Genomic DNA, 16652 nt, shown 5'->3' on the forward strand with positions numbered 1-16652 from the left:
TTCCACATATAAGTGATACCATGCAGTATTTGTCTTCCTCTGTCTGGCTTATTTCACTTAACACAATGCCCTCCAGTTTCATCCATGTTGTTGCAAATGGCAGGACTGCTTTCTTTTTTAAGGCTGAATAATATTCCATTGTGTGTGTGTGTGTGTGTGTGTGTGTGTGTGTGTGTGTGTGATTTTCCTTATTCATTCATCCATCAACAGACACTTGGGTTGTTTCTATACCTTGGCTATTATGAATAATGCTGCAGTGAACATGGGAGTATGGATATCTCTTTAAGACAATGATTTTATTTCCTTTGGATATATACCGAGAAGTGGGATTGCTGGATCATATGGTAGTTCTATTTTTAATTTCTTGAGGAACCTCCATACTGTATTCCATAGTGATTGGTACAACCATTATTTTAAATGCACGTCAGCAACCATTCTGGCAGGCAATAAGCACTCAGGCTCAGACTTGTCGTGATTACGTTTCATGTCACTAGAGACAGAACTTTTCCTTTAAACACATTAATGCTCAAAGAACTGAAGTCGTTTCAACCCTAAAAGGCCACTGAAACTATACAGAAAATAAGATTCATCTGACTTCCTGCTATAATTTAGAAAACCAAGCACTTGCCAGTTATTCTTCCAATGGGATTCTATTTATGGCAACAGAATATATTTGGGTATATGGATTTTGATAACAAAGAATAGTTCAACTGTGCTTTATAAGAAATGCACTTATTACTATCAAATTATGTCAAGAAGTATAGAATAAGGGAGCGAAATTGGATGCCAGGAAAAGGCTAGAGGCCAAGTACACTATGTGTATTTACTATGCTGTTAAAACAATCAACAGAGCATTCATTTTCTAAGGTCAAATTACTTACCGCTTCTTTTCAGCCTTAAGGGCTTCTACATAATCAGTCAGTTTCTACATAATCAGTCAGTTTCTACAGAGCTTTAGGTAATATGTGTAGCTAAATAAACAACTGATTAGTGTCAGATGCCAAGAAGTTAAGTAAATGCAATCAGCAAGTGGGGTAATAGGCTTTTTGCCCTGTTTCTTCACCGCAGGCAACTTCACTAACACCCACCAGCTATCTTACAAGTTATAAAAGGGATAAGAAAAAAAAATGTGGACGGGACAGTGAAAATCCAACCCCACAACTGAAAAAAAAACACATGCTCAACTGAAGTGGGTGAGTGGCATTCCCCAGCCCAAATAGCAGGATAGCATTTCCCTTTAACAGCCTAGAAGCCACAGTGCGTTTCTCACTCATGTCAGCAAATTCAGCCAAATCAACATTACTGTGTTATTTCCAAATGATGAAAATGTAAGACAAACAGTTCAGCTCATCTTCTCATTTCCTTAAGTAAAATTTAGCAAAAGCAGAAAGAAAAATGCTACATGCCATTTTCTCAGTACCACAACGGTGGTTCCTCTATTTCTCTATTTTTGTTTAAAAGCCAAATGAGATCCTACAGATTTAAGCCTTTCTGCTCCCTTTAACAGTTAAGCCAATAGCATTTATTTTGCATACAAAGCCCAGATCAGTCACTCAAAGACAGAAGGAAAAAAAAATCAGTGTGTCTCTATAATTACCTAGAAAATACTGTAAACATAAAGTTAATTGCTATAATTTAGTGGCAATGATTTAAAATAAAGCAACTTAAAATCTGAGGGTATACCAAAATAGTTGGTTAAAATGGGAAAGAAAACACTGTGAGCTCTTCAATTTAAAGATTAAATTATTTGGGCTTCCCTGGTGGCGCAGTGGTTGAGAGTCTGCCTGCCAATGCAGGAGACACGGGTTCGAGCCCTGGTCTGGGAAGATCCCACATGCCGCGGAGCAACTAGGCCCGTGAGCCACAACTACTGAGCCTGCGCGTCTGGAGCCTGTGCTCCGCAAAAAGAGAGGCCGCGATAGTGAGAGGCCCACGTACCGCGATGAAGAGCAGCCCCCACTTGCCGCAACTAGAGAAAGCCCTCGCACAGAAACGAAGACCCAACACAGCCATAAATAAATAAATAAATAAATAAAAATTTTTTTAAAAAAGATTAAATTATCCAAGTAAAATTTCTATTATTTGTAATCTGAACAGATATTCAATATCATTTCTGTAAATATAAAACAAATACATCCTGTCTTAAGCAAACATAATATATGGAAATTCAGATTTACTAAAAACAAACAAAAGACTACAATCATTGTTGATAATTACTTGCTTTACAAAAGAAATAACGTTTGTAAGAAGTCTCAGCATTTATATACACACAATGGAATATTATTCAGCCTTAAAGGGGAAGGAATTCCTGTCACATGCTATAACATCGATAAACCCAGAAGAATAAGCAGCATTAAAAACTGCTGTTAAGTCAATGAAATCTTTTTACATTCCTATAACAATGACTCAGGGTGAGGCTCTTCCATTCAGTCTTCAATATTTGAGTCACACAACATGACTAAGTATCTAAAAGAAACATATAGGGGCAGGACAGGAATAAAGACTCAGACGTAGAGAATGGACTTGAGGACACGGGCAGGGGGAAGAGTAAGCCGGGACGAAGTGAGAGAGTGGCATGGACTTATATATACCACCAAATGTAAAATAGATAGCTAGTGGGAAGCAGCCGCATTGCACAGGGAGATCAGCTCGGTGCTATGTGACCGACCACCTGAGGGGTGGGATAGGGAGGGTGGGAGGGAGACGCAAGAGGGAGGAGATATGGGGATATATGTATATGTATAGCTGATTCACTTTGTTATAAAGCAGAAACTAAGACACCATTGTAAAGCAATTATACTGCAGTAAAGATGTTAAAAAAAAAAACATAAGAGCTACAGTGAAGCAGAAAATAAGGTTCCTTTTAATGATTATTTATTTTCATCACATTTTGCTTCCAAAATACTTACCTCAATGGAACTGGCTATATTCAAACATTCCTCCATTCCAGGAATATCCAACTGAATAATTCGAAAATCCTTACATTTTATGATGATGGTACCCAGTGGTCCCACAAACCTATAAAAAAATTATAAATTATGCTTAGGGACCTATATACTCCCAACTCAAAGTATATGATTATTTCTTTAAAAAGAGGAGGTTAGTTATAATCACCATCTATACAGGCAGACCTTCTTTTATTGCACTTCACTTTATTGAGCATCGCAGATATTGCGTTTTTTAAAGATTGAATGTTTGTGGCAACCCTGTGTCCAGCAAGTCTATCGGCGCCATTTTTCCAACAGCATTTGCTCACTTCATCTCTCTGCATCACATTTTGGTAATTCTTACAATATTTCAAACTTTATTATTATTATTGTTGTTACTGTTATTATATTTGTTATGGTGATCTGTGATCAATGATCTTTGATGTTACTATTTTAATTGTTTTGGGGCACCAGTAACCATGCCCATATACTACAGTGAACTTAATTGATAAATGTGTGTCCTCTGACTGCCCCACCAACTGCCGTTTCCCCATCTCTCTCCCTCTCCTCAGGCCTCCCTATTCCCTTAGACACAAAAATATTTAAATTAAGCCAATTAATAACTCTATAATGCCCTCTAAGAGCTCAAGTAAAAGGAAGAGTCACACATCTTACTTTAACATCAAAAGCTAGAAAGGATTAAGCTTAGTGAGGAAGGCATGTCAGAAGTCGAGACAGGCCAAAAGTTATACCTCTTATGACAAATAGGTAGCAAGGTGTGAATGCAAAGGAAAAGTCCTTGAAGGAAATTAAAAGTGCTACTCCAGTGAACACATGAATGATAAGAAAGCAAAACTGCCTAATTGCTGATATGAAGAAAGTTTTAGTGGGCTGGATAGAAGATCAACCAGCCACAACATTCCTGTAAATCAAACCCTAATCCAGAGCAAGGCCCTAACTCTAATTCTCTGAAGGCAGAGAGAGGCAAGGAAGCTATAAAAGAAAAGTCTGAAGCTAGCAGAAGTTGGTTCATGAGATTTAAGGAAAGAAGCCATCTCCATAACATAAAAGTAAAAGCAAAGCAGCAAGTGCTGATGTAGAAGAAGCAGCAAGTTATCCAGGAGATCTAGCTAAGATAATTCATGAAGGTAGCTGCACTAAACAACAGATTTTCAAGGTAGACAAAGCCTTCTACTGGAAGGAGAGGCCATCTGAGGACTTCCGTAGCTAGAGAGGAGAAGTCAGTGCCTGGCTTCAAAGATTCTAAGGACAGACGGACCCTCTTGTTAGGGGATAGTGTGGCTGGTGACTTTAGGTTGAAACCAGTGCTCATATACCATTCCCAAACTCCTAGGGCCCTTAAGAATTATGTTAAATCTACTCTACCTGTGCTCTGTAAATGGAACGACAAAGCCTGGACGACAGCACATCTGTTTACAACGTGGTTTACTAAGTATTTTAAGCTCACTGTTGAGACCTATTGTTCAGAAAGATTCCTTTCAAAATATTACTGCTCATTGACAATGCACCTGGTCACCCATTATCTGATGGAGACGTACAATGACATTAATATTTGTTTTCATGCCTGTTAACACAATGCCCATTCTGCAGACCATGGATCAAGGAGTAATTTTGACTTTCAAATCTTATTATTTAATAAATATATTTCAGGGACTTCCCTGGTGGCACGGTGGTTAAGAATCCGCCTGCCAATGCAGGGGACATGGGTTCAAGCCCTGGTCTGGGAAGATCCCACATGCTGCGGAGCAACTAAGCTCATGCGCCACAACTACTGAGCCTGCGCTCTAGAGCCCACGAGCCACAACTACTGAAGCCCACATGCCTAGAGCCCGTGCTCCGCAACGAGAAGCCACTGCAATGAGAAGCCCACGCACCACAACAAAGAGTAGCCCCCACTCGCCACAACTAGAGAAAGCCCGCGAGCAGCAACAAAGACCCAACGCAGCCAAAAATTAATTAATTAATTAATTTTTTAAAAAAAGAAATAGATTTCATAAGGCTATAGCTGCAATACATAGTGATTCTTCTGATAGAACGGGGCAAAGTAAATTGAAAACTTTCTGCAAAGGATTCACCATTCTAGATGCCATTAAGAATATCTCTGATTCATGGGAAGAGGTCAAAATATTAACATTAACAGGAGTTTGGAAGAAGTTGATTCCAACCCTCAAGGATAATGTTGAGGGGTTCAAGACTTCAGTGGAGGAAGTCACTGCAGATGTGGTGGAAATAGCAAGAGAACTAGAATTAGAAGTGGAGCCTGAAGGTGTGAATGAACTGCTGTAGTCTCATGATAAAACTTTAATGGATAAGGAGTTGAACAAAGTGTTTTCTTGAAATGGAATCTACACCTGATGAAGACTGTTGAAATGACATCAAAGGATTTAGAATATTACATAAACTTAGTTGATAAAGCAACAAGAGGGTCTGAAAGGATTCACTCTGATTTTGAAAAAAGTCCTACTGTGGGAAAAATGCTACCAACAGCATTGCATGCTACAGAGAAACTGTTCTTGAAAGGAAAGAATCAATGTGGCAAACTTCACTGCTGTCTTATTTTAAGAAATTTTCACAGCCACCTCAACCTTCAGCACCCATCACCCTGATCAGTCAGCATTCATCAGCACTGAGGCAAGACCCTCCACCAGCAAAAAGATTACAACTCACTGAAGGCTCAGATGATGATTAGCATTTTTTAGCAATAAAGTATTTTTAAATTAAGGTATGTACACTGCTTTTTTAGATATAATGCTATTGCACATTTAATAAACTACAGTATAGTGTATAATAACTTTTACATGCATTGGGAAACCAAAAAATTCATGTGACTTGCTTTATTGTCATATCGGCTTTACTGAGGCAGTCTGGAACTAAACCTGCAATACCTCCGCCGTGTGCCTGTATTCAACTTTCTTCTCCCCTAGTAATCTAATTAAGGAAGAATCAAGCCTGCATCATTAAAATGTGAGCCACAAATAATTTTAAATATACGTATTTAAAAATTTTTTCAAATATATAAAGTAATTCATGCTGGCCAATTCATTTAATGGAGATTATTAGGGGCCTTACTTCAAATAATAGGAAAAACAGATCTGTAATTAATGTATTAAGTGTTTGTGTAGAGATATTTCCAAAGCATAGAAAAACAGTTCATTTCAGATTTTACTTACTTCCAAACTTACAGCAGTTGATTTGAAAAATAAGTATCTTTTTTTCAGTCTTTAAAACTTATTAACTTGCAATATCTATTCTAAGTCAAGGAAAACTTCAGAGTAAATGCCACGTGTAATCATAAATTTTGTATCAGTAAGTTTTGAACAAATTTAATTTTACCTTAGTTGGGATTTTTGTCTTCCTTTTCTTGTTTTTTTTTTTTGTCTGCACTTGTTGACAGTTCTGATTTTTCTTTTGCTTTGCCACTGACTGCCCCAATTCTTTCCCATTAATACTTCTGAGTATTCCCTAAATTAAGAATTCTTATATTGATCTAAAGCGGATAATTTTATTTATACTGTGCCTAGCTTAGGAAAACAACTCCTACAGCTACTCTTCCCAAATTCTACTTCAACTGTAAATACCCCCATGCCCAACATCACTGCACTGTGAATTTGGATAAGCAAAAATTATCAACATGGGTCAAATCCTAGCAAAGAAAATTCCACCAGATATCCACTACTAAACAACACAGTGGAATGCCTCTTATGAAATGTATTTTGAAAACTCATACTCTTGGCACTTCCACTTCTGGCAAAGGTGGAATAACAGGGACCAGATTTACCCTCCTACCTGAAACAACCAAAATAACTGGGCAAAATATAAGGAAAGACTGTTTTCAAGACACTGAACATCAGACAACAAAGAACAGGGCTCTCTGGGAGATGGGTGAGTCCAGTGACTGCCCCAATTTACTGTTTTGAGATTTTCCAAGTTATAGTGAAGGGAGAGGAAAACTGGGTGGGGTTGATAGTCTGAGGAGACCACCTATATTAGGAAAGAAGGAAATTAATGAAGAAAATTTGGGTCTCAAACTAGTGACCTCAGATTCTACTATACTAGAAATAGAACAGCAAGTTAAATCCAAAGCAGAGAAAATTAAATAATAAAGATAAAAAGAAAAAAAAATAATGAAATAAGAGAAGATTCTAGGGAAAAATGAAAGCAAAAATGATTGTTTCAAAAGATCAATAAAAGTGATAAAATTCTAGCCAGACTGATCAGGAATAAAGAAAGTCACAATTTACCAATGTCAGAAATGAGAGAGGTTACAATCACTACAGACTCCACAGACATTAAAAAATAATAAGGGAATATTAGAAACAATTTTATCCCAATAAATTCAACAAGGTAAATGATATGGACAAATTCCTCAGAAGACAAAAACTAGTAAAGATCATTCAAGAATAAATAACCTGGTTAGATCTATATTTACTAAATAAACTGAAATTTTCAATAAAATCTTCCCCACAAAGAAAACTCCAGTCCTGGGTGGCTTCACTGATGAATTCTATAAAACATTTAAGGAAAAAATACTATCAAGTCAAGACACACTCTTCCAAAAAACTGAGAAGAGGCAATTACTTCTCAATTCACACCTAAAGTCCAGCATTTCCCAAATACAAAACCCAAAAATATCACCAGAAAACTACAGACGAATATCCCTCATAGACACAGATGTAAAATTTCTAAACAAAACGTTAGCATATTAAATCCAACAATATATAAAAAGGATAATGTACCACGAGCAAATGGGGTTTATCCCAAAAATGCAAGGGTGGTTTAACAAAGTAATTTACCATATTAACAAGCTGAAAAAGAAAAACAATATGCTCATCTCAATAGATATAGAAAAAGCATTTGACAAAATCCAACAGCTATTCATGATTTTAAAATGAAACAAAGCAACCCAACTCTCAGCAAACTAGGAACAGAAGTGAACTTCTTCCACCTGATAAGAGCATTTACAAAAACAAAAAAACCAAAAAACTCTACCACTAATAGCATACTTAATGAGAAAGACTGAATGCTTTCTCACTAAGATCAGGAATAATACAAGGATGTTCCCTCTCACCACTTCTGTTCAACATTGTACTGGACTTCCCTGGTGGCGCAGTGGTTAAGAATCTGCCTGCCAATGCAGGGGAAATGGGTTCGAGCCCTGGTTCAGGAAGATCCCACATGCTGCAGAGCAACTAAGCCCATGCGCCACAACTACTGAGCCTGCGCTCTAGAGCCCGTGAGCCACAACAACTAAGCCCGTGCACCACAACTACCGAAGCCCACGTGCCTAGAACCCATGCTCCGCAACGAGAGAAGCCACCACAATGAGAAGCCCGTGCACCGCAACGAAGAGTAGCCCACTTGCCGCAACTAGAGAAAACCCATGCACAGCAACGAAGACAGAATGCGGCCAAAAATAAAATAAATAAAAAATTTTTTAAAATGATTAATACAAACAGGTAATTGGAAACTGAAATTTGAAAAATATCACTTGAAATAGCATAAAAAAATATGAAATACACAGAGGAAATTCTGACAAAAGATGTGAAAGACCTGTGAGTGAAAACTGTAACACACTGCTGAAAGAAATTTGAGACCTAAATAAGATAAATGGAGAGAGAGATTTGTTCATAAGTCAGAAGACTCAATATTATGATATCCTATGTTAATTCTCATCAAGTTCATTTATAAACAGGTTCACCACAATTCTCACAACAGGCCTTTCTTAAAAAGAAATTGACAAACTGATTCTAAAATTCATATGGAGGAATTCCCTGGCGGTCCAGTAGTTAGGACGCTGTACTTTCACGGACGAGGGTGCGGGTTCAATCCCTGGTCGGGGAAGATCTTGCAAGCTGCATGGTATGGCCAAAAATGAATTTTTAAAATTCATATGGAAATGCAAATGACCTCAAATAACCAAAACAACTTGGAATAATAACAAAATCAGACGGCTAACACTATATAATTTAAAGACTTAATATAAAAATAAAGACTGTGGCAGCAATGGCATCAAATAGATCAATAGAATAGAGAAGAAAGTCTAGAAATACATTCACTTACATATGGACAAAGGTGTGCAAAGACAATTCATTGAAGAAAGGGCAGACTTTTCAAGAAATGGTGCTACAATGATCAGATGTCTATATGAAAAAAAGAATTTGGATCTATACATGAACCATATACAAAACCAACTAAAAATGGATCATATATCTAAACCTAAAACTATAAAACTTCTAGAAGAAAACATGGGAGAAAATCTTTGTGACCTTTGGTTAGGCAAAGATTTCTTAGATATAAACCCAGTCTATAAAAGAGCTAATAAACTGTATGTCTTCAGAATTTTAAATGTTTGCTCTCTGAAAGACACAGTTAAAGAGAATAAAAAGACAAGCCACAGACTGAGAGAAAACATTCGCAAATCTTATATTTGATAAAAGACTTGTATCAGAATATACTTAGAAAAAAAAAACCCTCAAAACTCAATAAGGGAAAGGATTCTGGAAGATAGTGGAATCAGAAGCATTAGGAATCTGTCTTCCCACCTAGATAACAATTGCACTGGCAGAATCTCTTTGCTGTACCTATTTTGGAACTCTGATGTCTATTAAAGGCTTGCAACTTCTAGGGAAAGACTTGGATAATAAATTGCAGTTAATTTTGGATAAATTCAGCTCTTAGCAAAACAGCAGCTACCCATTCCCCACCCCCACCCAAGTGGCAGGCAGCTGTGTATATGTTCTTAGAGCAGCTTGCACACAGCTTATAGGAGCCAGGGTGGGCAGAAGGGACCCTGTCCTCCAAATATCAGGGATCTGTGCCGTGATTGTTGATTGCTGATTCTGATCACAGAGGTGCAAAGAGGCAGGCAGCCATTGCTGCAATTCCTCCCACTGTTGCAAGATGCCCCCAGCCCCCAATCAGTGACTTTCAGTGGATTTAGAGGGTCAGCTCTCTTCCCACTCCTCTTCATTTTTCACTTTTCCCCTTTCAGGAACCAGACATTAAAGATCAGGACATCTGAAAACAACTGTATATATAGGAAAATTAGGAGGTGACTGTGACTGCACATACCCAGGCTCAGAAAAGACCTGAGAAAGCCTTAAGTTTACACCTCAGGCTGATCCTTGGCATAGACATCCTACAGCAGTCAAAAAAACAAAAATAATAAACAAAAGAAACACCCCAAAACAGCAAACCCTGGGGAGGAGGGAGAATCTGTTTTCCAGAGTTACCACATTATTAGATCTAAACATCCAGTGTTGAGCAAAGGAAAAAAAAAAAAATCACAAGGCAGAGAAATTATCAGGAAAGCATGGCCCATTCAAAAGGTAAAAAATAAATAAACAGAAACTGTCCCTGAAAAAGATTTGATGGAAGATGATATCTTAGACAAAGTCTTTAACAGTCTTAAAGATGCTCAAAGAACTAAAGGAAGATATGGAGAAAGTCAAGAATATAATGTGTGAACAAAACAGAAATATCAATAAAGAGATAGAAAACCTAAAAAAAAAAAAAAAAAGAAATTCTGGAGCTGAAAAGTATAAGAACTGGAATCAAAAATTCACAAGAGGGATTCAAAAGCAGATTCTCAGCAAGCAGAAGAAAGAATCAGCAAACTTGAAGACAGGACAATGGAAATTATCAAGTCTGAGAAACAGAAAGAAAAAAAGATTAAAGAAAAGTGACCTGTGAGGCACCAACAAGCAGACCAACACACACACAGTGGGAGTCCCAGAACCAGAAGAGAGAAAGAAAAGGGCAGAGAGGATATTTGAGAAAATAATGGCTGAAAATTTCCCAAATTTGATGAAAGACGTGACTATAAACATCCAAAAACCTCAATGAACTCCGAGTAAGATTAACTCAAAGAGACCCACACCAGGAACTCAAAAACTTTGGAGCTAGAAGACAGTGGGCTGATACATTCAAAGTGCTAAAAGGAAAAACTGTCAACTAAAAATCTGGTATCAAGGGCTTCCCTGGTGGCGCAGTGGTTAAGAGTCTGCCTGCCAGTGCGGGGGACACAGGTTCAAGCCCTGGTCTGGGAAGATCCCACATGCCGCGGAGCAACTAAGCCCGTGTGCCACAATTACTGAGCCTGCGTGTCTGGAGCCTGTGCTCTGCAACGGGAGAGGCCGTGACAGTGAGAGGCCCACGTGCCGTGATGAAGAGTGGCCCCCACTCACCACAACTGGAGAAAGCCCTCGCACAGAAACGAAGACCCAACCCAGCCAAAAATAATAAATAAATAAATAAATAAATAAATTTATTTAAAAATCTGATATCAAGCAAAACTGTCCTTCAAAAGTGAGGGAGAAAGTAGGACATTCCCAGATAAACAAAAGCTGTGGGAGCTTGTGAGCACTAGATGTGCTCTGCAAGAAACACTCATGGGAATCCTGCAAGGTGAAATGAAAGGACACTAGACAGTAATTTGAAGCTGAATGAAGAAATAAAGATCTCAAAAAGGTAAAAAAAAGCTATAAAAGCTAGTATTGGGACTTCCCTGGTGGTGCAGTGGTAAGAATCCACCTGCCAATGCAGGGGACATGGGTTCGAACCCTGGTCTGGGAAGATCCCACATGCCACGGAGCAACTAGGCCCGTGTGCCACAACTACTGAGCCTGTGCTCTAGAGCCTGCGAGCCACAACTACTGAGCCCGCGTGCCACAACTACTGAAGCCCACACACCTAGAGCCCATGCTCTGCAACAAAGAGAAACCACCGCAATGAAAAGCCCACACAACGCAATGAAGAGTAGCCCCCACTCGCCACAACTAGAAAAAGCCCACATGCAGCAACGAAGACCCAACACAGCCAAAAATAAATAAATAAATAGTTTTTAAAAAAAGCTAGTATTATTGTAACAATGGTTTGTAAACGCACATTTTATTTTCTACATGATTTAAGAGACTAACACATTTAAAAGAATTATTAGATTATGTTTTCAGGCCCAAATACATAAAAATGTAATTTTATGACATCAATGGAAAGCAGTGGGGACAAAGCTATAAAGGAGTAGAGTTTTTGTATGTTTTTGAAGTTAAGCTGGTATAAATTCAAATTAGAGTATTATAACTTTAGGATGTTAAATTTAATCCCCATGGTAACCACAAAGAAAACAGCTACAGAATATACACAACAGTAAATGAGAAAAAATTTTAAACATTTCATTATAATAAAATCAACTATGTACAAAAGAAGACAATAATGAAGGAAATGAGGGACAGAAAAGCTTTAAGGCATATAGAGAACAAACAGCACAATGACAGAAGTAAGTCCCTCCTTACCAATAATTACTTTAAATGTAAACGGATTAAACTGTCAAAGGATAGACATTGGCAGAATGGATAAAAACATATGATCCAACTATAGTCTGTCTCACAAGAGACTCACTTGAGATCCAAAGACACAAACAAGTTGAAATTGAAGGGATGGAGGAAAAAGATATTCCAAGCAAATAGTAACCAAAAGATAGCAAGGAAGTCTTTACTAGTATTAGACAAAATAGTCTATAAATAAAAAATGGTTATGAGAGACAAAGGACATTATCTATTAATAAAAGGTTCAACACAGCAAGAAGGTATAACAATTATAAACATTTACACATCTAATGACAATCAAAATATTTGAAGCAAAATCTGACAGAAGTGAAAGGAGAAATAGACAGTTCTACAATAATAGTCGGAGACTTTAATACCCCACCAGATAGATATACATATGGAAACAGAGGACTTAATACAATAAACTAGACCTAACAGACATAAACACGCTACCCAACAACAATAGGATACACATTCTTCTCAAGTGCACATGGAACAATTTTCAGGATAAACCATATGTTAGGCCACAAATCAAGTCTCAACAGATTTTAAAAGACAGATATAGAGACCTCCCTGGCCGTCCAGTGGTTAAGACTCTGAGCTTCCACTGCAGGGGGTATGGGTTCGATCCCTGGTGTGGGAACTAAGATCCCGCATACCGCTAGATGCAGCCAAAAAAAAAAAAAGATACCGTACAAAGTATCTTCTCTGACCACATGGGATGAAGTTAGAAATCAGTAACAAAAGTAAAATTGAGAAATTCACCAAATTATGGAAATTAATACACTTTTAAACAACCAATGGATCAAAGAAGAAATCACAAGGGAAATTATAAAACACAGACAAAAAAATGAAAACAAAAACTTGACATTACAAAACTTATAGGGCACAGCAAAAGCTGTATATATTACATATACATATATATAAAATCACCTGATATATGATAAATCAGTCAAGGATGGGTTGTTAGATGATGGTTTTAGGAAAACTGGCTTGCTACATGAAGAAAAACAAGGTTGGATTCTTATCACACTTGAAACAAAGGTAGAATCCAAATGAATTAAAGACCTAAAAATGAAGGGTAAAACTATAAAGCTAATACAGAAGAAAATGTAGAATATCCTAGTAATTTTGGGATAAGGAAGGACTTCTTAAGACTTAAAAAGCACAAACCATAAAGTATCTATGAATTTTGTACTAAAATTAGGACTTCTGTTCCACAAAGGGCACCACACAAGAGTTAACAAATGGGTGAGAGATATGGAGAAGATATCTGCAATGTCTAAGCGAAGAATTAAGACCTAGAGTATATAAGGAACTGGTGCCAAAAAAAAAAAAAAACCCCAGAAAAAGAAACACCAAGGAAATTCACAGGCAATCCACAGAAAGGGAAAAAAATTTTAATGATTTGCTAACAAATCATTGCCCTTCTACAATCCATTTTCTGCCAGCCACCAGAATCAACTTCTAGAAGTCTACCGATTGCTACTTCCACGCTTTCAACTCTCCAAGGCTTCCCATGAAAACCATCCCCATGGCGTAACAGGCTCTACACCATCTGGCCCCTGCTTATCCCTCCAACCACGTTTCTGCCGTCTCCTTAGTCCACCTAGCTTCTACCCCGTGCTCACTGCCCTCCTGCCACACCTGCCTCTTTGTTCTTCCTCCTACATGCCAGGCATGGTCTTGTCTCAAGTCTCTGCCTTTGCATTCCCTTTGGCTGGAACGCTCCTTCCTCCAATAGTCACACTGCAGGCTTCCTCCCTTCATTAATTCAAATGTCACTTGTCTTCTCGAACATTCTTTCTAAATACACTGACTCCAGGCATTCTCTATCCTAACATCTTCCTTTATTTTCCTTTCTGGCATTTATTACCTGATGTTGTTATATATTTATTTGTTGATTTATGTGAATGTCCATCTCCTCCCCTAGTACATAAGCTCCTCATCTGTCTTAGTCACCATTGCATCTGCACAGCCCAGACAGAGCTCAGCATATAGAAGACACATGAAAGTAACTCTTTTTTGAAAGCAACAATTCAACAAACTCTGATCTGACCACCGAGCTCTTTCCATTACATCATGCTGCTTCCCAGGAAAAAGATAAATGTGTACAGTTTGTCATTTCTCCCCCAACAGATTAAAAAGTCCTTATCTTAAATACTTGGTTTAGCCCAACCAGGCCCAGCGTGTAGTAACTGCTAGGTAAATACGATGAAATGAGAGAGTGAAAAGCAACCACAGAAAGAGGTAAGGAAGAAAGAAAAGAGTTGGTGGCATGGAGAAACTCTAATTTGTATTCTATGGCACCACTGACCATTCAGCGGTTAATCCTTTTATTTCCTATGTGCCTATCTGCCCATGCCACAGTTTTGAAGGAGATAAAAATTAACCAAATTCGAGTCCTGGCTTCAAGGAGCTAACATATATGTAACTATCAAAATACAGATTGTAAAATATACTTACGAAAGAGGTATAATTAAAGAGCTATAGGATTTCAAGGTGAGGGGAATTATTTCTCCTTGTGGGATTAACAGAAGAACCTTTGAAAGGGGTGGCAGATTGAAATCGTTAAACTGAATATTGATAGATGAGTAACAGCTGAAAACTTTTACACAGGAGAAGGTGATCTCAGGAATCTAACAAGAGCCCTCTGGTTGAAAAAAATTTATCACCACTTCACCCGTATTAACTTCTACTATTAGAAAGTATTTTCTTTTAAGGCATAACCTCTCTAGGAATCTTCTTAATACTGTATCCAAATTCTCCTGAGAGGTAATAGAAAAAGCTGTTGTCATTCATTTATACTTTAGTGTTCACTGGATAACCAATTTACCTTCTTCTGGCTAGAGTAAGTACAAAGCCATTGGGGAAATGATAATTTTGACTGCAAAGGAAGTGTAACTTTTCAACTCTGAGGCACTACCCTGGAAAGAAAGAGTCTGGGGTGCAAAATAAGAGGTTAATTAATTAATACCTTTGTTTAAGAGCCTACTCTGTTCTTTCCAAAAGCCAGAGTAAAAATAAATAAAAGACATTATAATCTCCCATAGTGGGAAATCTTAAATTGATGACCCAGAAGGTAAGAAATAAGGAGAAATATGATAAACTGAACATTTTTGAGAGGAGGGGAAAAGGTTTTGTGGAATTTAGACACTACAACACTGAAGTCTACATACTCGAAAGTGGCAAGTAAACACTTTACCTAAATCACATTCAATCACAACTTCATGAACTATGATGGACAATTAACATTCAAGGAATATGACGGTGCAAGGAAAAGAAATTTTAAAAGAAAACGTTGCATATCCCCCCACATGGTGTTATGTACCAAAAATGATAATCACGATAACAACCACGTGATAACCCAGCCAGACTGAATGGAAACCTGGTATCTCATTTGGATGGTTTTCTGCTTTCTAAAACTCAAATCCTCAATCTAGGCCAGAGGGGGCTCGATCTGCTGGCTGGTTGGGCGATGGGACGCGTTTCCGCAGACCTGCACCTGAGGACCCCAGGTTCCCCGCGGAACAGGGGGTGGGATGGGCACTCACCGCTTGTCGATGGCGTCGATGTTTGAATGGAGGAGCCATAGCTCCTCCGTGTTGTCCTGCCGGGAAGACAGGATCAGGTGGTGGCCAGTAAGACACAAGGTCCCCTCGACGGCCGGGTAGAAAGGCCGGTGCAGCACCACATTGTCCACCCGTGGCGTCTTAATCAGCTCCGCAAACTCCATGTTCCCCAGCGGCCGGAGCCAGGGAACTGCCGAGTCCCGGAGGGGCGAGACGGTTACGCCGCCGCTGGGCTGACGGGAATGACCAGGCGCTGGGCAGGCAGGAGGGGCGGGGACCCGGGCGGGGAGGTCGCGCCCCGCCCCAGGCTGGGATGGGCGCGGCGAGGCCTGTGGCCACCGTCACAGGCCCCGGGAAAGCCGGGGCTGGACCGGGGCTGGGCCAGGCCGGGCGCCGCTCCCTCACCGCTCGGTTCCCCCAGGCCCAGGACTCGGGCAAAGAGAACGCTCCGCGACAGGCCCAGCCGCCGCCGCCGGCACCTGGGGACCCGGCCTCGGGTGGGCAAGCTGAGGGGACAAGAAGGAGGCCGCCCCAGTGCCACTTTCCACATCCGAGACGCTACAGACTCCTGGCGAAAGTAGCTACTCGCAGCGGAGCCTAAAGCAACTCCGGGCGGAAGCGGCGGACTCGAAACTCGGAAGTCTGGGAAGTCCGATCCGGAAGTCAGTCCCCGCCTAGGTCCGATGAGAATGCTTCCGGAAACACAGCGGGAATCGAAGATTTGTGTTCCTAGCAGGAAAAAGCTCTGCCTGCAAGCCAACCGTCGCACCCGCCATCCCTACAAACATTCCGTTTGAGAAAAGGCTGGG

At 39.3% G+C, this 16652-nt stretch overlaps 1 protein-coding gene across 1 annotated transcript in view; it reads right to left on the minus strand.

The window, feature by feature from the left end:
* The window catches only part of MTMR9 (myotubularin related protein 9), a 77091-nt gene extending 60640 nt beyond the window's left edge, over positions 1-16451 (minus strand). The window contains exons 1-2 of the mRNA XM_059926791.1: positions 15826-16451; positions 2910-3018 (exon numbers count right to left, since the gene is read on the minus strand). Coding sequence (XP_059782774.1) covers positions 2910-3018; positions 15826-16007 — 291 coding nt within the window. The 5' untranslated portion in view covers positions 16008-16451. The remainder of the gene's footprint in view (positions 1-2909; positions 3019-15825) is intronic.
* Between the last annotated feature and the right edge of the window lie 201 nt (positions 16452-16652).

The sequence above is a fragment of the Balaenoptera ricei genome, chromosome 6, assembly GCF_028023285.1.
Source record: "Balaenoptera ricei isolate mBalRic1 chromosome 6, mBalRic1.hap2, whole genome shotgun sequence".
NCBI classification, from domain to species: domain Eukaryota; kingdom Metazoa; phylum Chordata; class Mammalia; order Artiodactyla; family Balaenopteridae; genus Balaenoptera; species Balaenoptera ricei.